This window comes from Heterodontus francisci, chromosome 13 (genome assembly GCF_036365525.1).
Source record: "Heterodontus francisci isolate sHetFra1 chromosome 13, sHetFra1.hap1, whole genome shotgun sequence".
Lineage (NCBI taxonomy): Eukaryota > Metazoa > Chordata > Chondrichthyes > Heterodontiformes > Heterodontidae > Heterodontus > Heterodontus francisci.
Genome location: NC_090383.1, coordinates 61,620,387 through 61,644,327, shown reverse-complemented (window position 1 = coordinate 61,644,327; position 23,941 = coordinate 61,620,387). Strand labels below are relative to the sequence as shown.

Here is a 23,941-nt window from a genome sequence, read left to right as displayed (position 1 = left end):
GTGTGTACCATCTACAAGATGCACTGCAGCAATGCACCAAGGCTCTTTAGACAGCACCTTCCAAACCCGCGACCTCTACCAACTAGAAGGACAAGGGCAGCAAATACATGGGAACACCACCACCTGCAAGTTCCCCTCCAAGTCACACACCATCCTGACTTGGAACTATATTGCCGTTCCTTCACGGTCGCTGGGTCAAAATCCTGGAACTCCCTTCCTAACAGCACTGTGGGTATACCTACCCCAAAAAAAGGACTGCAGTGGTTCAATAAGGCAGCTCACCACCACCTTCTCAAGGGCAATTAGGGATGGACAATAAATGTTGGCCTGGCCAGCGTCGCCCACGTCCCATGAATGAATAAAAAAAAAAATTCTTCTTTCTCTCTCTGGTTTAACTACTTCACATCTGTTAGGTTTAACTTTACCTGTAGTGCCTAAAGCACAATTTCTGACTGTTACTCTACTCTCTTCCCTTTCATTTATTTTTATGCTATTATTTATACTACCTTTTCTATCTCAGCCTCCCCAACATTTACTTGTTTAGAGTCCTCTTGACTGCCCTATTTATCTTTTTTGCTAGGACTCTGGCTCCAACCTTGTTCAAGTGGAATTCCTTCCTGTCCCAATACTGGTGCCAATGTCCCATGAAATGGAATCCCTCTTTCCCACATCACTCCTTCAGCCATGTGTTCACCTCTCTAATCTGCTTATCCCTACATCATTTTGCCCGTGGCTCAGATAATAATCTAGAGATTAATAAATATAGATCCTAGTTCCTGGTACTCTTCAAACAGGACCTTTTTGCCTATGCTTCCTTATATTGTTGGTCCAAACATGGATCACAATGGCTGGATTTTCTCCCTCCATCTCCAGTATCCCTTGAAGCCGGTTTGCGATGTCCCTCACTCTGGTACCATGTAGGCAACATACCAGGTGGGCCTCTTGATCTTGTTTATAAAGGATGCTATCTGTCCACCTAATTATTGAATTCCCCACAACTACCACATTATGCTTCCTCATCTCCTGCTCCCTCCCCACACTACCTCCCCCAAGGGTTCAGAGGTTAGCCATGGGAATCTGCATGGATATCTTTTGGTGGATATGTTATTCACAAAAGACATGATTAATGCATTTAAGTGTCAACATCAGGGGGAAAAAATTCAGTTACAGTTCATATAAGATATGGGTATTGTTCAGTGTTTCTGCATCACTTTAAATATTATTTGTTTTCGTGTCTAGGATTTTATTTCAGATCTCCATTATTGGCTCATTGTTTTCTTGAGCTATCGCCTCTTTTTTTCCATAACTCACTGGTGGAATGATCAGAATAGCGATTTCTTCTACTCTGTCCGTTCTTTTCATGTTTGTTAATTTTTAGCTGCATCTGCAGATTTTTCTTCTTTATAAATCAAAGGATGCAAATGTAGGCACTTTCTCCTTGGGTGGAAGCATATTTCTTTTCCAGATGCTTGTGATTTGGAAGGTAGACAAGATTGCAGGTTTGGCCTGTGCTGAAACATAAGCCTACCAGAGATATAATATTGATACAACAGGCAGGATTTTGGGTTTTTCTTCGGGACCCCGACATTGGGGTCAAATGGGAGTCCCAACACCGCACTGTATGGGGAACAGTACCCCAAAGTGTTTTTCCCTGAATTAGCCAATTAGTGGACAGAGGGTGTGCTTGCCATCCAATTAAGGATGGCAGGATGTCTCTCGAAGCTGGACGGCCACTCAGTGTCCCTCCACCTTGGAAGGAGCTGCAGCCTACCTTCAGGTAAGAGATAGAGAGTGTGCCTCAATCTTGAGGTGGCCTTCCAGCAACCTTTCAAACTTGTCTATTTAAAAATGGCCACAGCAGCCAGACCACCATCGTGGAGGGGAAACCTCTCCTCAGGGTAGCCTGCAGCTGCAGCTGTGAACAGGCAGGTGGGGAGGCACTCAAACCTGGGCAGGTGGCCTGTTTCCAACACCATTGTGGGGTGGTGGGGGCTGCAGGCCAACTGGAAAATTCCAGTCAGCCTCTAATAATTGTTGTATATTGTTGGTAGCATTTAAGACACTAGGTCGAGCTTTGTCTACAGAATTCTTGGCATCTGTGTAGGTCTAAATAATAAACTCGTTTATTGTATTTACACAACTATATAGACTCTCCTTAAGCGATTTCCTTCTCATCCAATAAGGAAACTAAGGGTGTGTGGTTTGTCTCAATGACAACTTTCATGCCAATAATGCAATCTGAGAACTTCTCGCAAGTCCACATGACTGCAGGTGCTTCTTTCTCAATGACAGCATATCTTGTTTCTGGCTCGGACAACGCTCAAGATGCATAATAGATTGATCTTCACCATCCATCTGGCTGTTCTTGAAAAAGGACTGCTCTTAACCCTGTAGATGAAGCATCTGCTGCAATTGTGGTTGATAGTGAAGGGTTAAAGTGCACAGAGACACCCGGCAATATGAGCATTTCTTTGATCCTTCGGAGTATCTGCTCTTGATGTGCATTCCCACACCACACTTGATCTTTCTTCAAAAGTTGTCTTAGTGGATCGGTAACTTGCATTAAATTGGGTAAAAATTTTGCCGACTGATTCACCTTCCAAGAAATCGTTGGAGATGTTGGACAGAAGTAGAAATGGCTCTCATCTTTTGCAGGTCTGCCATTATGCATGGATGCAGGGTTTAGGGCCTTGCTGGGGACAATCAGTTGGGCCCCAGCGAGGAGGGTGGGGGTCAATCAGGCTGGTGGGTAAGGTGCTCCAGCAGGGGTTGGCTTGTGCTGATGGGGGCCCTTTGAGGGGGACAGGGTGCCCAATCAGGAGGATTCCCTGCCCAGGCCTGCAAGGAGACAACCTAGAACAAAGAACAAGAACAAAGATAATTACAGCACAGGAACAGGCCCTTCGGCCCTCCAAGCCTGCGCCGATCCAGATCCTCTCTCTAAACATGTCGCCTATTTTCTAAGGTTCTGTATCTCTTTTCTTCCTGCCCATTCATGTATCTGTCTAGATACATCTTAAAAGAGGCCATCGTGCCCGCATCTACCACCTCCGCTGGCAACGCGTTCCAGGCACCCACCACCCTCTGCGTAAAGAACTTTCCCCGCATATCCCCCCTAAACTTTTCCCCTTTCACTTTGAACTCGTGTCCTCGAGTAATTGAATCCCCCACTCTGGGAAAAAGCCTCTTGTTATCCACCCTGTCTATACCTCTCATGATTTTGTACACCTCAATCAGGTCCCCCCTCAAGCTCCGTCTTTCTAATGAAAATAATCCTAATCTACTCAACCTCTCTTCATAGCTAGCGCCCTCCATACCAGGCAACATCCTGGTGAACCTCCTCTGCACCCTCTCCAAAGCATCCACATCCTTTTGGTAATGTGGCGACCAGAACTGTACGCAGTATTCCAAATGTGGCCGAACCAAAGTCCTATACAACTGTAACATGACCTGCCAACTCTTGTACTCAATACCCCATCCGATGAAGGAAAGCATGCCGTATGCCTTCTTGACCACTCTATTTACCTGCGTTGCCACCTTCAGGGAACAATGGACCTGAACACCCAAATCTCTCTGGACATCAATTTTCCCCAGGACTTTTCCATTTACTGTATAGTTCACTCTTGAATTGGATCTTCCAAAATGCATCACCTCGCATTTGCCCTGATTGAACTCCATCTGCCATTTCTCTGCCCAACTCTCCAATCTATCTATATTCTGCTGTATTCTCTGACAGTCCCCTTCACTATCTGCTACTCCACCAATCTTAGTGTCGTCTGCAAACTTGCTAATCAGTCCACCTATACTTTCCTCCAAATCATTAATGTATATCACAAACAACAGTGGTCCCAGCACGGATCCCTGTGGAACACCACTGGTCACACGTCTCCATTTTGAGAAACTCCCTTCTACTGCTACTCTCTGTCTCCTGTTGCCCAGCCAGTTCTTTATCCATCTAGCTAGTACACCTTGGACCCCATGCGCCTTCACTTTCTCCATCACCCTGCCATGGGGAACCTTATCAAACGCCTTACTGAAGTCCATGTATATGACATCGACAGCCCTTCCCTCATCAATCAACTTTGTCACTTCCTCAAAGAATTCTATTAAGTTGGTAAGACATGACCTTCCCTGCACAAAACCATGTTGCCTATCACCGATAAGCCCATTTTCTTCCAAATGGGAATAGATCCTATCCCTCAGTATCTTCTCCAGCAGCTTCCCTACCACTGACGTCAGGCTCACCGGTCTATAATTACCTGGATTATCCCTGCTACCCTTCTTAAACAAGGGGACAACATTAGCAATTCTCCAGTCCTCCGGGACCTCACCCGTGTTTAAGGATGCTGCAAAGATATCTGTTAAGGCCCCAGCTATTTCCTCTCTCGCTTCCCTCAGTAACCTGGGATAGATCCCATCCGGACCTGGGGACTTGTCCACCTTAATGCCCTTTAGAATACCCAACACTTCCTCCCTCCTTATGCCGACTTGACCGAGAGTAATCAAACATCTGTTCCTAACCTCAACATCCGTCATGTCCCTCTCCTCGGTGAATACCGATGCAAAGTACTCGTTTAGAATCTCACCCATTTTCTCTGAGTCCAAGCATAACATTCCTCCTTTGTCCTTTAGTGGGCCAATCCTTTCTCTAGTTACCCTCTTTCTCCTTATATATGAATAAAAGGCTTTGGGATTTTCTTTAACCCTGTTTGCTAAAGATATTTCATGACCCCTTTTAGCCCTCTTAATTCCTTGTTTCAGATTGGTCCTGCATTCCCGATATTCTTTCAAAGCTTCGTCTTTCATCAGCCGCCTAGACCTTATGTATGCTTCCTTTTTCCTCTTAGCTAGTCTCACAATTTCACCTGTCATCCATGGTTCCCTAATCTTGCCATTTCTATCCCTCATTTTCACAGGAACATGTCTCTCCTGCACGCTAATCAACCTCTCTTTAAAAGCCTCCCACATATCACATGTGGATTTACCTTCGAACAGCTGCTCCCAATCTACATTCCTCAGCTCCTGCCGAATTTTGGTATAGTTGGCCTTCCCCCAATTTAGCACTCTTCCTTTAGGACCACTCTTGTCTTTGTCCATGAGTATTTTAAAGCTTACGGAATTGTGATCATTATTCCCAAAGTAGTCCCCTACTGAAACTTCAACCACCTGGCCGGGCTCATTCCCCAACACCAGGTCCAGTATGGCCCCTTCCCGAGTTGGACTATTTACATACTGCTCTAGAAAACCCTCCTGGATGCTCCTTACAAATTCTGCTCCATCTAGACCTCTAACACTAAGTGAATCCCAGTCAATGTTGGGAAAATTAAAATCTCCCAGCACCACCACCCTGTTGCTCCTACATCTTTCCATAATCTGTTTACATATTTGTACCTCTATCTCACGCTCGCTGTTGGGAGGCCTGTAGTACAGCCCCAACATTGTTACCGCACCCTTCCTATTTCTGAGTTCTGTCCATATTGCCTCACTGCTCGAGTCCTCCATAGTGCCCTCCTTCAGCACAGCTGTGATATCCTCTTTGACCAGTAATGCAACTCCTCCACCCCTTTTACCTCCCTCTCTATCCCGCCTGAAGCATTGATATCCTGGGATATTTAGTTGCCAATCATGCCCTTTCCTCAACCAAGTCTCAGTATTACTGGGCAGCCTCCACAGCTGACAGTGCCCAGCTGCTGCTGGTAAAATAATTCGCTTCAATTGTGCTAGGACAGGCAGGATATTTGCCCCTTCCCCTCTGCTGGTAAAATGGCAGCGGGGGTGGATAGGCCACGGGAACGGCATTCCCTGCTTCCCACTTGATTTTACAGCCCCCCTCCCCCCCCCCCCCCCCGCCTCCAGCCCACTCCCAAGAGGGCCGTAAAATTCCGACCAATGTTTCTATCCTTTTCAAAAGGTTTCTCACCTGATATCCAACTGTTGCTGGGTTCTGTGCCTGTGATTGCTGGACCTGGATTTTCCTTGCAGACCACCACGCTTTTGTGGTGTAGTCTGAATGCCTGTGCGGCAGACTCACCGACTATATGTGTCTTCCTTCGGCTATGGAGCAGCTCTGGAGCTCTTTGCATTCTTCTGACGAGAACTGCAGTCTTCTTGGTGCTACTGTATAAGGTTAGGCCATTCAATCCTCTTTGGATCTATTCACCATTGCTACCATATTGTAGATTGTTGATCGCATAGATGCTATGTTGAGCTTTGTCTACTGAATTCTTGGAGTCTGTGTAGGTCTAAATAGTAAGTCATTTATTGTATTTACATGAGTATATACACTGTCCTTAAGCATGTCTTGCTAGCACCTCTCATGATGCTTCTTGCTGCTTCCAAGTTTATTACCCATGTGATTATTATATCGTCATTACCACTACAGTGGGAGGGGTTACTCTTGCTGTCTCAAACATTAACCCTCTCAGACCCTTATACTACAATAATTGGCCTCACTAGGCCATTAACATACCTACTTGGCTACTTGCCACTTGCGGGCGGGTAGTTCTTCCACCCCCGAATCAGCTTGCGCAAAAATGGCCTAGGGGTTGGAATGATGCCGGTGAACCGGCACGCCAGCTGGCAGCGTGAATTTTCATGCCTGCCCACCTCCGTAAGGGGGAAAAAATAATCTGCCCAATATTTCATTTTCTTGCCATATTTACAGCAGAAAAAAAGTAGAAAGCGCTAGAAATACATGACTAATCAGACGGCATCTGGAAGAGTAGATAAATTAACATTTCAGTTGGGATCCTTTTCTTTCAGATGCTCATTGACCATTTGTGCATTTCCAGCATGTGTGACGGCTAGATTTTGTTCCGATATTTGCATGTACAATTTTAAGTATCTTAATGAAATAAGCCTTGTTTGGCATCACCATTTTGAAGATGGGTGATCTTAGTCTGATGTGACTGCTAAGGAAGAGAGTTAGAATTTTAGGGGGTAAGGTTAGGTAAAAACAGATCATTTATAGTAAGAGACCCCGAGAAAATCTCATTAGTTATTGTCCAGGTCTATATGTGTAGGATTGTGGTCGGAGGTTAGTCTTCTGGAAAGTGATATTGATCCCACCTTTGACATTTTTCTAAAAGTGTTTTTTTTTTATTGTATATGCCGTAAAATGCATTCTGTGGCAAAATTTATTCCAAACTATGCTTGATTAATTTTCCATCCTGCTTGATTTTCCTGAAGTAATACTCTTCCTCAAAAGACTTACTTCAATTAATTAGCTACAGCTGTGTACATTTTCACAGTACAACAGTCCTGATTGTTGTGATTGCATCAGTTACTCCCGTTTTACATTTCATCTTTTGTGCCTCATTAATAAAAACATAAGGACACACTGAAAGAGAAAAGAGTTTTTGGTTCATCAAACCCACTGCTTCTATCAGGCATGTACAAGCTATTCTAGCTACCCCACCTTTTAAATCTCCTGACAAAGGTAGTACACATTGCTGATAATCAACTAGAACTATTGTAAAATGGATTCATTTTAAAGTATGATTGTTTGATGTTTGTGCAGTGTGCCAGTCTCACAAGTATTCCATTACTCAGTAAAACTGAATTGTATATTATGCTAGTTATTAAAATATGCCCATTGGGTTTCTCCACTCACCATTGCTTTAGTTTTAACCAGGAACCTGTTTAAGTGCGGGTGCCTTGCCTTTCCTTAGCCACCTGAGCGTGGAGAGGTTATCAACTGACACTACATGCTCTGTGTAGCTCACCAGCACTATTTAAAATTAGAGCCTGAATTAAAGTGCTGAATAGCAGAGCCAGCTAGGTATTGTCAGTTCTGGTGAATCTGTGGTTCCTGTTTAAAACAATGTATGTTGTCTCTGTTGCTGCTATTCTAATTTTTTCCAGCAACATATCACTGATTGTATCAGAAACTGCAATCTTATCTTTTGAATAGAATGCAATACATCATCTATTTAACAGACTTACTTGGGCAGATATTACATATGCAGTATATTGGTTGGCCTGCAAAATTACTTGCAGAGCCATATACAGAAGACTAAGAATTGCAATCAGTACAGTCCTGTTGTCGATATCTGCTAAATGAACATTTTACTGTATATTACATGGCTTAAAAATAATGAATGCAGATTTTTGCATCATTGTTTCAAATGTTCAAAACAAAGGTGTCAACAGTAGCTCTCGTTTCAGTACTTGTACTGGGGACAACGTTTGAACTCTGGTCACAACTGACATTTAGAATTGCTTCTCAATGCTGCAACTTTTTCTCTAGTTCTTGGTTGAGCAGCTACATGGAGCATCATGTGACTGAGCGCTGTATCTCTGGGGGTGGCAAAACTGTCAGTTTCCACCTTGTCTGTCAAAAGTGAATGGAGCAGGATTGAGATATCTGTGGTTTGAATTGTCTTGCCCTTCCATTTAAAAACAGAGGTGTGATAGAGGGAAACAGCAGTGACAATCTCAAAAGAGAAAAAACACATAGGAAAGGATACACAAATAAAAGTATTTTACATGAAAGGTGGAGGGGTAGCTCTGTTAATTAATGATGGTGTTAGCGCAATAGAGAGGGATGACCAAAGTTCAAGAAACCAGGATGTAGAAGCAATTTGGGTAGAGATGAGAAATCATAAAGACAAGAAGTCACTTGTGGGAATGGTGTACAGGCCACCTAAAATTAACCACACTGTAGGATGGGGTATAAAGGAAGAAATAATGGCAGCATGTCAGAAAGGTATGGCGATATTTATGGGGGATTTTAAGCTACATATGGACTGAAAAAATCAGAGGTAGCCTTGATGAGGAGTACATAGAATGTTTTTGGGATAATTTCTTGGAACAGTACATTCTGGAGCCAACCAGAGAGTAGGCTATACTAGATTTGGTATGTGCAACGAGATAGGATTAATTAATGACCTCATAGTTAAGGCGCCCCGAGGTAGCAGCGATCATAATATGATTGAATTTTACATTCAGTTTGAGGGAGAGAATAGTGGGTCCAAGACGATTATTTTAAACTTAAATAAGGGCAATTATGAGGGTATGAAAGCAGAGCTAGCTAAAGTGATCTGGCAAATTAGGTTAAGGGATAGGTCAATAGAGATGCAGTGGAAGAGATTTAAGGAGATATTTCAGAATACACAGAATAGATGCATTTCAACGAGAAAGAAAAATTCCAAAGGTGGGACCCACCATCCATGGTTAACTAAAACAGTTAAAGATAGTATCAAACTTAAAGAAAAGGCATATAATTGTGCAAAGATGGGTGGCAGGTCAGAAGATTGGACAGAATATAAAAAACAGCAAAGAACAACAAGAAGATTGATAAGGAAGGTAAGATTAGACTACGAGAGAAAGCTAGCTAGAAATAGATTCATAGATACTTAAAAAAGAAAAGAGTTAACCAAGTGAGCATTGGTCCTATAGAAAGTGAGTCTTGCGAATTAATAATGGATAATAAGGAGATGGCAGATGAACTGAACAGGTATTTTGCATCGGTCTTCACTATAGAGGATACAAGTAACATCCCAGAATTGGCTATAAGTCAGGAAATGGAAGGAAGGAAGGAACTCAAGAAAATTACAATCACCAGGAAAATGATACTGAACAAATTGTTGGAGCTGTGGGCTAACAAGTCCCCAGGTCCTGATGGACATCATCCTAGGGTCTTAAGAGAAGTGGCTAGTGAGATAGTTGATGCGTTAGTATTAATTTTCCAAAATTCCCTAGATTCGGGGAGGGTTCCATTAGATTGGAAAATAGTGAATGTAACTCCTTTATTCAAAAAGGGAGGGAGACAGAAAGCAGGAAACTAAAGTTAGCTTAACATCTGTCTTAGGGAAAATGTTAGAAGCTATTATTAAAGATGTTATAGCAGGGCACTTAGAAAAATTCAAGGTAATCAGGCAGAGCCAACATGGTTTTGTGAAAGGGAAATCATGTTTAACCAATTTATTGGAGTTCTTTGAGGGAGTTACATGTGCTGTGGATGAAGGGGAATCAATGAATGGATTGTACCTCGATTTCCAGAAGGTGCCACAACAAAAGTTATTGCAAAAAATAAAAGCTCATGGTGTAGGGGGTAACATATTGGCATGGAAAGAAGATTGGCTAGTTAACAGGAAACTGAGAGTAGGCATAAATGTGTCATTTTCTGGTTGGCAAGAAGTAATGAGTGTTGTGCCACAGGGATCTGTGGTGGGGCCTCAACGTTTTACAGTTTATATGAATGACTTGGATGAAGGGACCGAAGGTATGGTTGCTAAATTTGCTGATGATACAAAGATAGGTAGGAAAGTAAGTTGTGAAGAGGACATAAGGAGGCTACAAAGGGATATAGATAGGTTACGTGAGTGGGCAAAGACCTGGCAATTGGAGTATAATGTGGGAAAGTGTCAAATTGTCCATTTTGACAGGAAGAATAAAAAAGAAGCTTATTATCTAAATGGTGAAAGATTGCAGAGTTCTGAGATGCCGAGGGATCTTGATGTCCTAGGGCATGAATCGTAAAAGCTTAGTATACAGGTACAGCACGTAATTAGGAAAGCTAATGGAATGTTATCATTTATCGTGAGGCGAATTGAATACAAAAGTAGGGAGGTTATGCTTCAGCTATATAGGGCTTTGGTGAGACCACATCTGGAGTACTGTGTACAGTATTGGTCTCCATATTTAAGGAAGGATGTAAATGCGTTGGAGACAGTGCAGAGAAGGTATACTAGACTAATACCTGGAATGGGCGGGCTGTCTAATGAGGATAGATTGGACAGACCAGGCTTGTATCCGTTGGAATTTAGAAGAGTAAGAGGCGACTTGATTGAAACATATAAGATCCTGAGGGGTCTTGAAAGGGTGGATGTGGAAAGGATGTTTCTCTTGTGGGAGAATGTAGAACTAGGAGTCACTGTTTAAAAATAAGGGGTCGCCCATTTAAGACCGAGATGAGGAGAAATTCTTTCTCTCAGAGGGTCGTGAGTCTTTGGAATTATCTTCCTCAAAAAGTGGTGGAAGCAGAGTCATTGAATATTTTTAAGGCAGAGGTAGATAGATTCTTGATAAGCAAAGGGCTGGAAGGTTATCGGGGGTAGGTGGAAATGTGGAGTAAGGAGTTCTTTTCTTTTAGAGTTACAGCACTGAAACAGGCCCTTCAGCCCACTGAGTCTGTGCCGACCAACAACCACCCATTTATACTAATCCTACATTAATCCCATATTCCCTACCACATCCCCACCATTCTCCTACCACCTACCTACACTAGAGGAAATTTACAATGACCAATTTATCTATCAACCTATCTTTGGCTGTGGGAGAAAACCGGAGCACCTGGCGAAAACCCACGCGGTCACAGGGAGAACTTGCAAACTCCGCACAGGCAGTACCCAGAACTGAACCCGGGTCGCTGGAGCTGTGAGACTGCGGTGCTAACCACTGCGCCACTGTGCATAAACTTACTGAATGGCAGAGCAGACTCGAGGGGCCGAGTGGCCTACTCCTCCTAATTCATATGTTCGTATGTACCTATTCTAAAGTGTTTTGTTGGCTTGGTTCTCTCTTGGGAACTCGGTGGCTCTGTGCCTTAGCATTGACCTTTCATCTCAAGACCTGGTTTGAATCCAATCCAGACTCTAAATCCCCATTGACTACAAGGCCTTGAAGTTAAATGACTATAGTTGTGACGCCTAGAACTATGCAGCAACTTGAGGCCAGCTTCTGCTGTAACCTTAAACGTGTACTGCAGCATGAGAATATGACTCTGCAGTAGGTCTGCCAGGGGTATTTCAAATTCTTTTTTTTTTAATTGTGTAAAGACAGCAATACACTGGTGGCCTTTGTTTTAGAAAAGTTATGTATTTTAAACTTTTCTCAAAAAAAGTTTAATCCAAGTTCTCACATTTTCTTAACTGTTTACAGTAATAGCTGGCACTTAATGCCAAGTTATTTCACCTGACTTTACCTAGCTGGGTGAAACAACTATAAATATTTTAAGTGGCAGCTAAAGGTCTCTCTCCACAGATACTGCCTGACCTGTGCTGAGTATTTTCAGCACTTGCTGTTTTTATTTCAGATTTCCAGCATCTGCTTTCATAATAGGTCACCAGCAGTTGGTGCTTTGGTTGGAATAGTGTCAACTAACATCAGAGCATCCAAAAGAAGTACCTTTGAAATGTAGGCATTGATGTAATCTGGGTAACACAAAGGCACAAAGTCCCATGTGATAAATTAATAAATAATCTGATTTTCCAATGTTGACTGAGAGGTAAATATTAGTCAGGACATTGGGAGAACTCCAAGCTCTTCAAGTAATACCACATAGTCCACCTGAGCAGGCTATTAGGGCCTCGGTTTAACATATCACCCAAAAGATGGCACCTCTGACAGCGCAGCACTCCCTTGGTACTGTACTGAAATGTCAGCCTAGACTATGTGCTTAATTCACTGGAGTGGGGCTTGTAACCATGACCACCTGATTCAGGCAAGAGTGCTACCACTGAGACAAGTCTGACACTTAACATCATTATACTAGGTCTTGACACAATGACAGTGGAAAAAGTGGCAGGGTAAATGTTTGGGAAGAGGAGCAGGAGAGAAATTCCACAGTAGTGAATGCTAAATTTCAGGGTGATTTCCACAGCTATGGAATCAGAAAGTTAAGGCTGCTGACTGTAACTATTGTTTTCTATGAGACACCTGTCCACCACTGAAGTATACTGACAATTTGGCAGAACCTTCATTAAAATAGGAAAATCAGAGTGACCACAAAAATAGCTTGTGTGGAACATGGAAAGAAAACATCAGTGTGATTAGGATTTTCGTGATAGTGGGGTGACAGTACGTTGTTGTAGCTTCTTGGTATACTTGATTTGGGAGTGATCAATGTTGACCATGGTTTCAAAAAGTGGAAGATTCCACAGCACTGTTATTGGCCACCTCAGTGAGCACGCACTTCTTCTAAACCATAAAGAAATAACGCTGCATTTTCTGTAACTGCTTTTTATAGTCCACAGTTTGAAATTTTTAGATATGTTCCTGTTGGTAATTTTAGCAAAAAATGGAAGTAGAAAGTGATGCAATGTTGGGTGAAAAACTAATGTTAAATTATCTGTGTTTACAGCTTTGTAAATAATTGGTACCTCTCCAAAAGAGGAGTTAAAGCAGACTACTGAACAGTAAGAAAAAGTCTATTAGTTTTATTCAGGCCTTGTTAAAAGTCATTATTGATGAACTTCTTTCATCTTCCACAGCTGTAGAATCACATCAAACAGTGAGTGTTTTTCTCTAGGTTAATGAGTTTAAAAATATGTTTTTGAAGTATCATCAGACACCTAAATAGTATGGAGGAGATTCCTATCCAATACTCTCAGTATGGAAGCCACTGGTTTACATTATGTTAGAATATAAGGAGGAGAGAGTGATTCAGATTGCAGAGGCACAAAGGGATCACAGCTTGAAGGAGGTATTACCCCAGCTGAGTGTGTCCTGTCTCAGAATACACACCTGTATTGGGCATGGTACAAGCAGGTGTTGCTTCAGGTGGGGTGCTATCACCTAGCACTCAGATATGTCTCATGAGGTGCAGCTGCTAGTGTGATGGTTTTCTTTACATTGAAGAAAGCAAATGGTACATTATGGGTACATAGGTAACACTTAATTCAATTGCTTTGCTGTATTTTCATTGTGTGTTGTAATTTCATTACATGCACCAATATGTGTATGTGGATATTCAATGCATTTAGATATGTTGATGTAACATATCTTAAAAATTAAAGAAAAATATGGTATTTACCACTCGCTGTATGTTCTCCTCCAATCTCTCCATTCTTATAAATTCCTCATACTGAGTGATGGCGCATTCTCTAAACAAGGTGGTGGTGGCGGGAGCTCCACAACCTGTTCAACTCGCTCATCAATGCTTAATTTGAGTTGTGTGAGGACTGTTTGTTTCCAGACCTCATTATAGCTTTGGTCCAAACATGGACATGACCCGAATTCCCAAGATTATGTGAGAGTGACTTCCCTTGTGATCAAGGCTGCAAAGTATAGCACCAAGAATCCCTAATTCAATTGCATTCAATGGAGATTAGGTAGAAACTCTCCAGTGGCTGGAATTATTCCTGGTCCAAGAAAGATGGCTGTGAATGATGGAGGCCAATCATCTCAGCCCCAAGACATTGCTGCAGGGTTGCAGGTCCACCCATCTTCAACTTCGTTATCAATGACATTTCCTCCATCATAATGGTCCAAAGTGGGGCTGATCGCTGATTATTGCATAGTATTCAGCTCCATTAGCAACTCCTCAGATAATGAAGCAGTCCATGCCTGCTAGCAGCAAGACTGGAACAACATCCGTGTAAGTAGCAAGTAACATTCGTAATATTCGCACCACACAAGTTGCCAGGCAATGACCCCAATAAACAACAGAGAGCATAAATACCTCCCTTTGACATCCAACAACATTATCATAGCTGAGTCCCCACATTCAGCAACCTGGGGGGTCACCATTCACCAGGAACTCAGCGGCACCAGCCACATAAATGCCGTGGCTACCAGAGTAGGTAAGAAGCAGGGTATTCTTCAGCACGTGACTCACCTCATGACTCCCCAAAGACTCTGCATCATCAGCAAGACACAAATCAGGAGTGAAAAGGAGAAGTTGAAGTTACCGTGGCAGAGTAGCAACAGCTGTGAGGAAATTCCCAGGCACAGCCTGTTTTCCATGTTTGAGGCTAATCTTGCTCAGCAAGAACTTGCTTCCAATTGTTGCACTACTGAGAGGAAAATGTACTTTCTGAAGGCTCCATAGCCTTCAGTTCACAGCATCAATTTAATTCGATCACTTGCATTCAATTTTATGAATATATTTTGGTTAATATCAACTTTTTATTGGAATTTTACTTTTATTGTTGTTACCAAATAATTAGAGTTATTAAGCTTTTTGTTGCCCTGCATCCTATGTTGGCAGGATGTACTGAACAGTAGAAATTGCTTGTGTCACAGTAAAGGAATGTAGCTCTGTAATACAACATTAGTTTATTTATACCTATTTTCTTCACAATCTATAGGGTTGTTGGCAGGAAAAAAGACAGAGGCGCAAGGGGAGAGCCAACTGTGCAACAGCCCCAACAAACAAATTTCTCTGCAGCACCTGTGGAAGAGCCTGTCACTCCAGAATTGGCCTTTATAGCCACTCCAGGCGCTGCTTCACAAACCACTGACCACCTCCAGGCGCGTATCCATTGTCTCTCGAGATAAGGAGGCCCAAAAGAATAGGGTTAACACATACAACAGGTTAAAGCAGGTTAGACTACTGTCTGCCTGACTGATGAGCACCTTAATGGTCACTTTCAGTGCGGAGTAAACATGAATGCTCGTGTCAGTGCTCTAAAAAGAACACCCATTACACAGACAGACTAATTATAGTGTTGCCCATTATTCTCACATATCATTTGAAGCAAAGCAGAGGTCAAGCTTGTTCTGCTTGATGTATCGTGGAGCAAAATACTTTATTGTTGTCAATATTACAAGCAAATTACCAGAGAGCACAATGAATAACTTTATTAATTAAAAACCTGCATTGTCAGCTTTTGATAATTACTGGGAATTATTACAGTATCCGACTTATGTTTGAACTTTTTAACATTGTTAGTGTCACTGAAATGGTAGTGTCTAGATTAATGCATAGACTGCTTCGCAACCGTATTTCTAGTCACTGAAGCATGTAGTCAATATCTAATTTCTCTGGAGATACCAGTATATTGCACTTACTTATCAAAATGAGGTGCTTTTTAAAGTATTATCTATTTGCCAACATACAAGTCAGGACCTATTTTAATGGTGTGATTACTAGACTCTGCAGTGTTGCTGTAGAAATCTGGTCTAGCAGAAATAGCTTTATATTAGAGTATTTGGCAGTAGCCATTTAATGGTTCTTCTGCATTCCATGTTGAAGTGCAAAGCTACTTTTAATGAAGTGAATCAAATGCAAGGTCCCCTATATACTTTACAAGCATACTTTCTTCTTGCACCCACTGATATGGTTCCCTCAGATGTCAGCACAGTGTTGGAGAATTAGGTGCTCATAGACTTATGCTTCAAGCATGGAGATTTGAATGCTGATGGCTGTAAATATACTGCACTATTAGGAAGTCTGCCCACCTGGCAGCAGTTAAAATTGGGACAGTTATCCTCATCAACTCTGAAGTCAGGGTTAAAACATTGTGAGTTTCAAACTAGTTTTATCTGGTTATAAACTGGCAGAGTTGTCAAATGTATAGGTGTATTTCAAAGGAAAACAATTCCATACAAATTTACTCGGTTGCCAAATGAATATTTATTGCAACATACTGCTCAAAGGATATCCTTATCATTGGATAACCAAACGTTTTCTTCTGTACCTTTGGACGATTACGCTATTATGTCCGGGTGAGGAAGGGGTCTCAGGCTCCTCTCTCAGCCCCTTTCCTGATTTGGCCGTAACAGGGTTTAACTTTTAAAAACAGTGTTTTTAGCCTCACTCCAGTGATTCCTTACTCACTGCTCTCTAATTATAATTGTAAAGGAACCAATCAGACATGCTTTCTCAGGTTTAAACAAGAAAGGTGTAAGTTTATTAACCTTAACACTCTAACTCAGTTAATATTACTAAAAGACATGAAGCAACCATGCTAGTATGCATATGCAATATAAACACACACAATAGATACAAGGGAGGAGAAATAATTAAAGGGGGAGGGTTTGGAGTAGTAGATGGAATTCAGTTGATGTTTTTGGTTTGGATGTAAAGACCTTGATTGGAGTTAAGTCTTGCAGTTCTTGTTGGGGCCCAGTGCACACTTTCAAACTTGTTTCTCTGGTACTTGAAAGCTGAAGAAATCCTCTTAAGCTGCTTCCATGGGCCTCTGGAACTTTGCTGGAGAGAGAGAGAGACAGAGAGAGAGGGGTGCTTTCTTCTTGAAGCTCAATTGCAGTCTGCCCCAAACTGTTCTGTGAGGCACAATTCAGTCAATTCCTAGGTTGGCCAGCAAGTTAGTCATGTGACCAGCTCTTTGTTTGAAACAGCATCGCCTGCGAGGGTTGTTGATTCTTCAAAGCCTACTAAACACACTCAGTGACGGGGTGGGGAAGGTGCTGGTGGGGGGCAGTGGAGTGCTGGCTCTTGCATAGCCAATGGCTCTCAATGTCTTTTGATCATCAATGTTGCCTAGCCCAATCTTGCTAATTGAATCAGGGAGCCCTTCCATTGTCTCTTTATTCAACTGTCTCTCAGAATGCAAATACGCAGCCATGTTTTCAGCCATTCAGCTCTGTGGTCTTTTTAAGCAAGTTATGTTCAATGTCCAGTAAAAGTTCAAATAGTGTTCCATAATGACAAAATTGATATATTTCCATTTAGCAGGTGTGGTTTCATCACAACACATTTTCATTTTCATCCATATGATCCTAACTTGAGGCTGTTACCTTATATATTTTTTCTTTTTCATTTATATTTACAAGGTAACACAAGAAGTCATTTGGCTATGTGTTGGTCGGTTACAATTATCTTGTACTCTGCATTCTAAGTTTTAAAAAGTCCATCCCATTGTGTAGAGTGGAGTAAGCAAGAAGGAGTTAAACAATTTTGTTACCTTCTTCAGTTGCCATCTAAGTTGTGGGGAAATGGAGCATGAATATGGAGTTTGTGGCTTCCAGGGAATAATTTGCTCCTGAGTTGAATAAGGTTAAAAATTCATTCTAGGATAAAAAGCTCTGGGAAGTGGGTGTGGGGAGGTGGGTGGCAAAAAACCCCAATATGGCTGCAGAAAGAATTCCTTGAATTGACAAGCCAGGTAACTACATTTAATCCCAATGGATCACCACGATGTGTCTGAGGTGAAATGGCAGCTAATTGTGATTTTATAATTGCAGCCATTGAGGTTTAAGACAGGCGTTTTGCAGCTGTATACCAAGCCTTATTTTCCAATTTTGTTAATCTCTAAGTTAAAATTTAAAGGAGAAATCTCAACACTGTCTGAGGGGGGGGGGGGGGGGGGGTGCAGTGGGGATGGTAAATTACTTAGGAAATGGTGGCCTCTTAATTGTCAAAGTGAACTCAGGGATATTGTCAATACAGTTGTACTTGGATTCATTAATTCAACTGGTGACATTTATTTAAAAAAACAACCTTTCAACGAATGGCATTAGATGTTTCTTCCAGATAAAAGAATAAATAAGCCTTTTAACTTTAAACAGAGCAAATTAAGAATGGCTTGCATGGAGCTGAGAAATATTGGTACTCTGAGGAACCTGGGGAATCCTTGTACCCAGGAAGTTAACCTGCAGGTACAGCAAGCAATTATGAAAGCAAATGGTATGTTAGCCTTTATTACAAAGACATTGGAGTATGAATAAAGAAATCTTACTGCTTTGGTGACAGTACACCTGGAGTGCTATGTACATTTTGGTCTCCTTACCAAAGGAAGGATATACTTGCCTGAGAGGGAGTGCAATGCAGGTTCGCTAGGGTGGTTTCTGAGCTGAGGGGATTGTACTATGAGAAAGGATTGATGATATTATAGAATGCCGGAGTAGGCTCAAAGGGCCAAATAGCTTAGTGCTTCTCTTATGTTCTTCAACACAAAGAGGTGTAAGGTCCCTTTGCACAGGCCTGAATCTTACCCACTCCCTGCTTCCGAAGGCAAAGTGACCTGAACTGAAAAGATACGCCATACCTAGTGCCTTGACGACCCCTGGAACTCTAAGTGATCCTCAGGTTCTGTATCTGGAAGTATTGCATAGTCTAATATAGCATATAGTTTGCATCAAGCAATGACCTGAGAATTTGTGTAAATTCCTGTACAAAACAATAAAGAAAATTTGGAGGAATAAATTAATGTATTTATTTCCTTATGCATAGAGACAAAAATAAGACTGGCGAAAATAACAGTGTGCTGTAGTTAACTGGACTGATTTCGAAACAATGGGCTCAATTTTTGTTCTGGGGTTGGGACACTGTCCGGATCTTGACCCTGCACTGCGTTGGTACGACATGTATGTCCTAAGTTTTGATTGAAAGGCCAGTTAATGGTCAGAGGGTGCGCTCACCATCCAATTAAGGACGGCAGGCAGGCTTCGAAAGACAATAGGAGGCCCTCCAGCAGTGAAAGAACGGCATCCTGTCGTTACAGTTCAAAGAAAGGGTGCCTAAGGATGGAGGTGCCCTCTCAGCACTTATAAAATCTTGCAACTTAAAAATCAACAAAGCTTCTAGACTATCTCTGTGGAGGGGGAAACCACAGGGCGGCCATTTGTAAGTCGGCTGCGGTGGGACGGGGGATGCTTAATTAATCAAACGGTGCGCTGGACCCTGGTTTGCTGCTGGGAGATTGGTTCTTTTCTCTGGCCATGTTTCGACTACTGCAGGGGGCCCACCTGCCGACTGAAGGATTCCAGTCGGCGCGGGAGAAGGCCCCTTAATGGCATTAATTGGCTACCTGCCAAGTTCCCACCTATATGTCCATGACCTGGCCTGCTTAAAAATGGTCCATAAGTGGGACCTTGGCAGTAATCAGTAGCCTGGCTAGCAGTGGGAAATTCTGGGCTCGTCGGCCTCTGTTCCCACCTCTGGCAGGCTTCCAAAACTCTGTCCGATTTTTTTTCACATTTCCACTTACTGAAGTGATGTAGAAGGCTTCAACTTGGTATCAGAGGGGCTTTGTAACAGCTACTGGGAAGAGCATGTGAGAGTAGAAGAGCAAGTAGTTTTGTGGAATCTTTTACTTCCACCTGAGATGGTAGAGAGGGCTTTGGTTTAACTAATCATCTAAAAAATGGCACCTTCGGCATTGAAGCACTTCTTCAGTGCTGCATTGACAGCCCAGATTATGTGCTCACATCTCAGAAGTGGCACTTGATCACACAATCTTCTGATTCTGAGGTAAGAGTACTATCACTGTGCCACAGCTGAACATCTGAAAAAAAAGTCAGTAGTACTTAATCAATTTATTGCTGGATAAATGTGTCAAGTTATTAGATATGATTGAGGAGAAATGATGCAGGTGTTGGGTCAGGTTTTCATATGATATTATTTTCCAGTATTTCAGTAATTTCTGGAGCCAGTTGGTATGCAGTAGCCTTTCAAGGCGATCATTTTTGAGGGAGGTCATATTAGAGGTGTTTTAATGAGAAAGGCATTTAAATGAAAACCATCAACTGTACCAAAATTGAGATTTTGTAATGAACTGCCATCCTATACTTCAGGACAAAGTCAGATATGTTTAGTTTTGTTGAAGACAAGTGAACAAATTGAACAGCTTTTACACAAGTGAACAAATGTGTATTTGGTATTTGACTGGATCTGGAATAACAGAGATTCAAAGTAAAGGTTAGGGAGAAGATGGGTAAATCACATCATTCCACACAGTTATTAGGAGATTTATAGCCTGTGAAATTGATACAAAATGGAGTTGCAATCCGGTGTAACTTGGTTGTAATGTAGCAGCCAAGTTCAGTGTCTGGACACTATTGTATTCATGCCTGGTCATAAGAACAGATAATAAATTTCCCAAGGGAAATGTTTTGTGTTAGATTGCAGAAGCATGTTTTGGTCTGATCCTTTAGATTAGTAGTTAGGGTTAAGTTATGTGATTAAAGATTGAGCTCGTGCAAGGCTTTATTAGTGATTCACGCTTTGTAAAATGGAATGTTCAATAAACATATCAATTGACATTTTTAATTCACTTCATGTGACTAATACTTTTATTCAACGATTTAACTGATGCACATTTTATTTGTTTAGAAAGAGTACTGCCAAACTGAACAAAACACCTTATGTGCTAATTTTTGCCATTCCTTCTCTACACTAGATGGCAGTTTTGCCATTGCCTCAAACTTTTTACATATGTATAGTAAAGGAAAGGCCATCACTGTTTAGTCTGTGAGCGGGGTCTCTGTACGGGTGATTCAGACCCTGTGGACTTCCTGGAACATATGTTAGCAATTTAGAGGCAGACATTTATTTCTTTGTTTTACTGCTGGCTCTTTGAGAAAGTGTTGGTGCTGGATTATGAGCTGTCTGGATCATGTCAGAGGCCACAGGGATCAAGTTCATGTGACAGGCCAGACTGAGGAAGGATGAGGTTGGGGGAGGTAAGGAAACTGACCCCTGCTTTTATTGCATAAGTCACAGCCTGTCTGTGAACCACGGCCAAAAACTTGGGCGTTCCAACTCCAATACAGCTGAACAAACAAGACACTTGCCTGCTTGGATTTTACACATTTCATCAACAGGAGTTAAATGAAAGCTTTCTCTATTTTTGCCATGAGTGATTTTAATCCTTCATTCTTAATTCCCCTTCCTCAATCACATTCCCTTAGCCCCATCCAGACGAGGTGACCTGGAAATCCTTGGCTACTGCATGCTACAGTGGCTATGTGGGAAGCTACCCTGGGAGCAGAACTTGAAGGACCCCGTAGCAGTACAAGAAGCCAAAATCAAGTATGAGTTTTCTTCTAACTGTTTTTATGGTTTACCGTAGCTGGTTAAAAAAATCTTCAAAGCGCATCAGTTCCTTTTAGAATATCACATTTCACCCCTTGTGTGTCCAAGTACTCTTTTCATTCATAACAGTAATAACTTCAATCATAAATATTATAGTATTTACAAAGTATTTGATGTGTTTTGACAAAACTATCCAAGAATACCATTAAAGTGCACATAGATACACTTTGGGTGACATTATTTAGAACTCTTAAACAGCAAATAAGTTCTTGACATTGTCAGTTTCAGGATTATGAGGTGTCTTTGCATTCAAAGGCCCAGACTATGCTCTGGTGACATGGGTTCAAATTCCACCTTGGCTGCTGGTGGAATTTAAATTCAATTAATAAATCTGGAATTAGAAAGCTAGTCTCAGTAATGGTGTCCTTGAATTGATTGTCATAAAAAATCCATCTGGTTCACTTAAGTCCTTTAGGGAAGGAAATCTGCCATCCTTACCTGGTCAGGCCTACATGTGACTCCAGACCCACAGCAATGTGTTTGACTCTGAAATGCCCTCTGAAATGGCCTAGCAAGCCACTCAGTTGTACCAAACCACTAGAGCAAAGTCTAAAAGGAGTGAAACCAGATGGATCACCCGGCATCAACCTAGACACCGAAAAAGACAACAGCAAACCCAGCCATGTCGAGGCTGCAAAGTCCTCCTTAGTAACATCTGGGGGCTTGTGCCAAAATTGAGAGAGCTGTCCCACAGACTAGTCAAGCAATAGCTTGACATAGTCATACTTATGGAATCATACCCTTCAAACAATGTCCCAGACACCACCGTCACCAGAGTTGGTGGCACAGTGGTATACACTTGCCCTGGTAGTTCTCAACATTGACTTCGAACCCTGCTGATGAGTTAGTACTCCTCCATGTTGAACAGCACTTGGAAGAAGCATGGAGGGTGGCAAGGGCATAGAATGTACCCTGGGTGGGGGACTTCAATGTCCATAACCCAGAGTGTCTTGGTAACATCACTACTGATGCGAGATGGCCAAGTCCTAAAGGACATAGCTGCTAGGCTGGGTCTGCGGCAGGTGGTGAGGGAGCTAACAAGAGGGAAAAAATGATTTGACCTTGTTCTCACCAATCTACCTCTCCATGACCGTATTCGTAGGAGTGACCACTGCACAGTCCTTGTGGAGACAAAGTCCCATCTTCACTTTGAGGATACCCTTCATTGCATTGTGTGGCACTACCACCGTGCTAAACAGGATAGATTTCGAACAGATATAGCAACTTAATACTGGGCATCCATGAGGCCCTGTGGGCCATCAGCAGCAGCAGAATTGTATTCAACCACAATCTGTAATTACCCCACTCTACCATTACCATCAAGCTGGGGGATCAACCCTGGTTTAATGGAGTGTGCCAGGAGCAGTGCCAGGCATAGCTAAAAATGAGGTGTCAACCTGGTGAAGTTACAACACATGACTACATGCATGCCAAACAGCAGAAGTAGCGTATGATAGAGCTAAGCGATCCTACAACTGACAGATCAGATCAGAGCTTCAGCCAAAAGTGCTGAGTGGATGATTTTGCTTTTATTTGAGTGGATGATCCATCCTGGCCTCCTCCTGAGGTTCCCAGCATCACAGATGCCAGTCTTCAGCCAATTGGATTCACTCCACGTGATATCAAGAAACTGTCGAAGGCACTGGATACTGCAAATGCTATGGGCACTGACAACATTCCAGCAATAGAACTGAAGACCTGTGCTCCAGAACTGCCCACGCCCTTAGCTAAGCTGTTCCAGTACAGCTACAACACTTGCATCTACCCGACAATGGGGAAAATTGCCCAGGTATGTCCCGTCCACAAAAAGCAGGACAAATCCAACCCGGCTAATTACCAGCAAATTAGTTTACTCTCGATCATCAGCAAAGCGATGATAGGTGTCGTCGACAGTGCCATCAAGTGGCACTTGCTCAGCAATAACCTGCTCACATGCTCAGTTTGGGTTCCGCCAGGGCCACTAAGCTCTTGACCTCATTACAGCCTTGGTCCAAACATGGACAAAAGAGCTGAACTCGTGAGGTGAGAGTGACTGCCCTTGACATCAAGCCAGCATTTGACTGAGTGTAGCATCAAGGAGTCCTAGCAAAACTGGAGTCACTGGGAATCAGGGGAAAAACTGTCCACTGGTTGGATTCATACTGAGTACAAAGGAAGATGATTCTCGTTGTCAGTGGTCAATAATCTCAGTCCCAGCACATCACTGCAGGAGTTCCTCAGGTAGTATCCTAGGCCATCTTCAGCTGCTTTGTCAATGACCTTCCCTCCATCATAAGGTCTGAAGTGTGGATGTTCCCTGATGCTTGCACAGTGTTCAGTACCATTCGTGACTCCTCAGCTACTGAAGTCTGTGCCTGTATGCAGTGACATCTGGACAACATCCAGGCTTGGGCTGATGAGTGGCAAGTAACATCTACCAATCTCCCCTTGATGTTC

The 23,941-nt window shown here is 42.4% G+C and overlaps 1 protein-coding gene across 3 annotated transcripts in view; it reads left to right on the top strand.

Annotated features, from left to right (window-relative positions):
• The window catches only part of LOC137376399 (serine/threonine-protein kinase VRK1-like), a 113,492-nt gene that overhangs the window by 40,681 nt on the left and 48,870 nt on the right, over positions 1 to 23,941 (top strand). For 2 of the 3 annotated variants that reach the window (XM_068044884.1, XM_068044883.1), the window contains exon 9: positions 21,322 to 21,442. The exons of the other annotated variant lie outside the window; for it this stretch is intronic. In XM_068044884.1, coding sequence (XP_067900985.1) covers positions 21,322 to 21,442 — 121 coding nt within the window. The remainder of the gene's footprint in view (positions 1 to 21,321; positions 21,443 to 23,941) is intronic. 3 annotated transcript variants of the gene reach the window in all.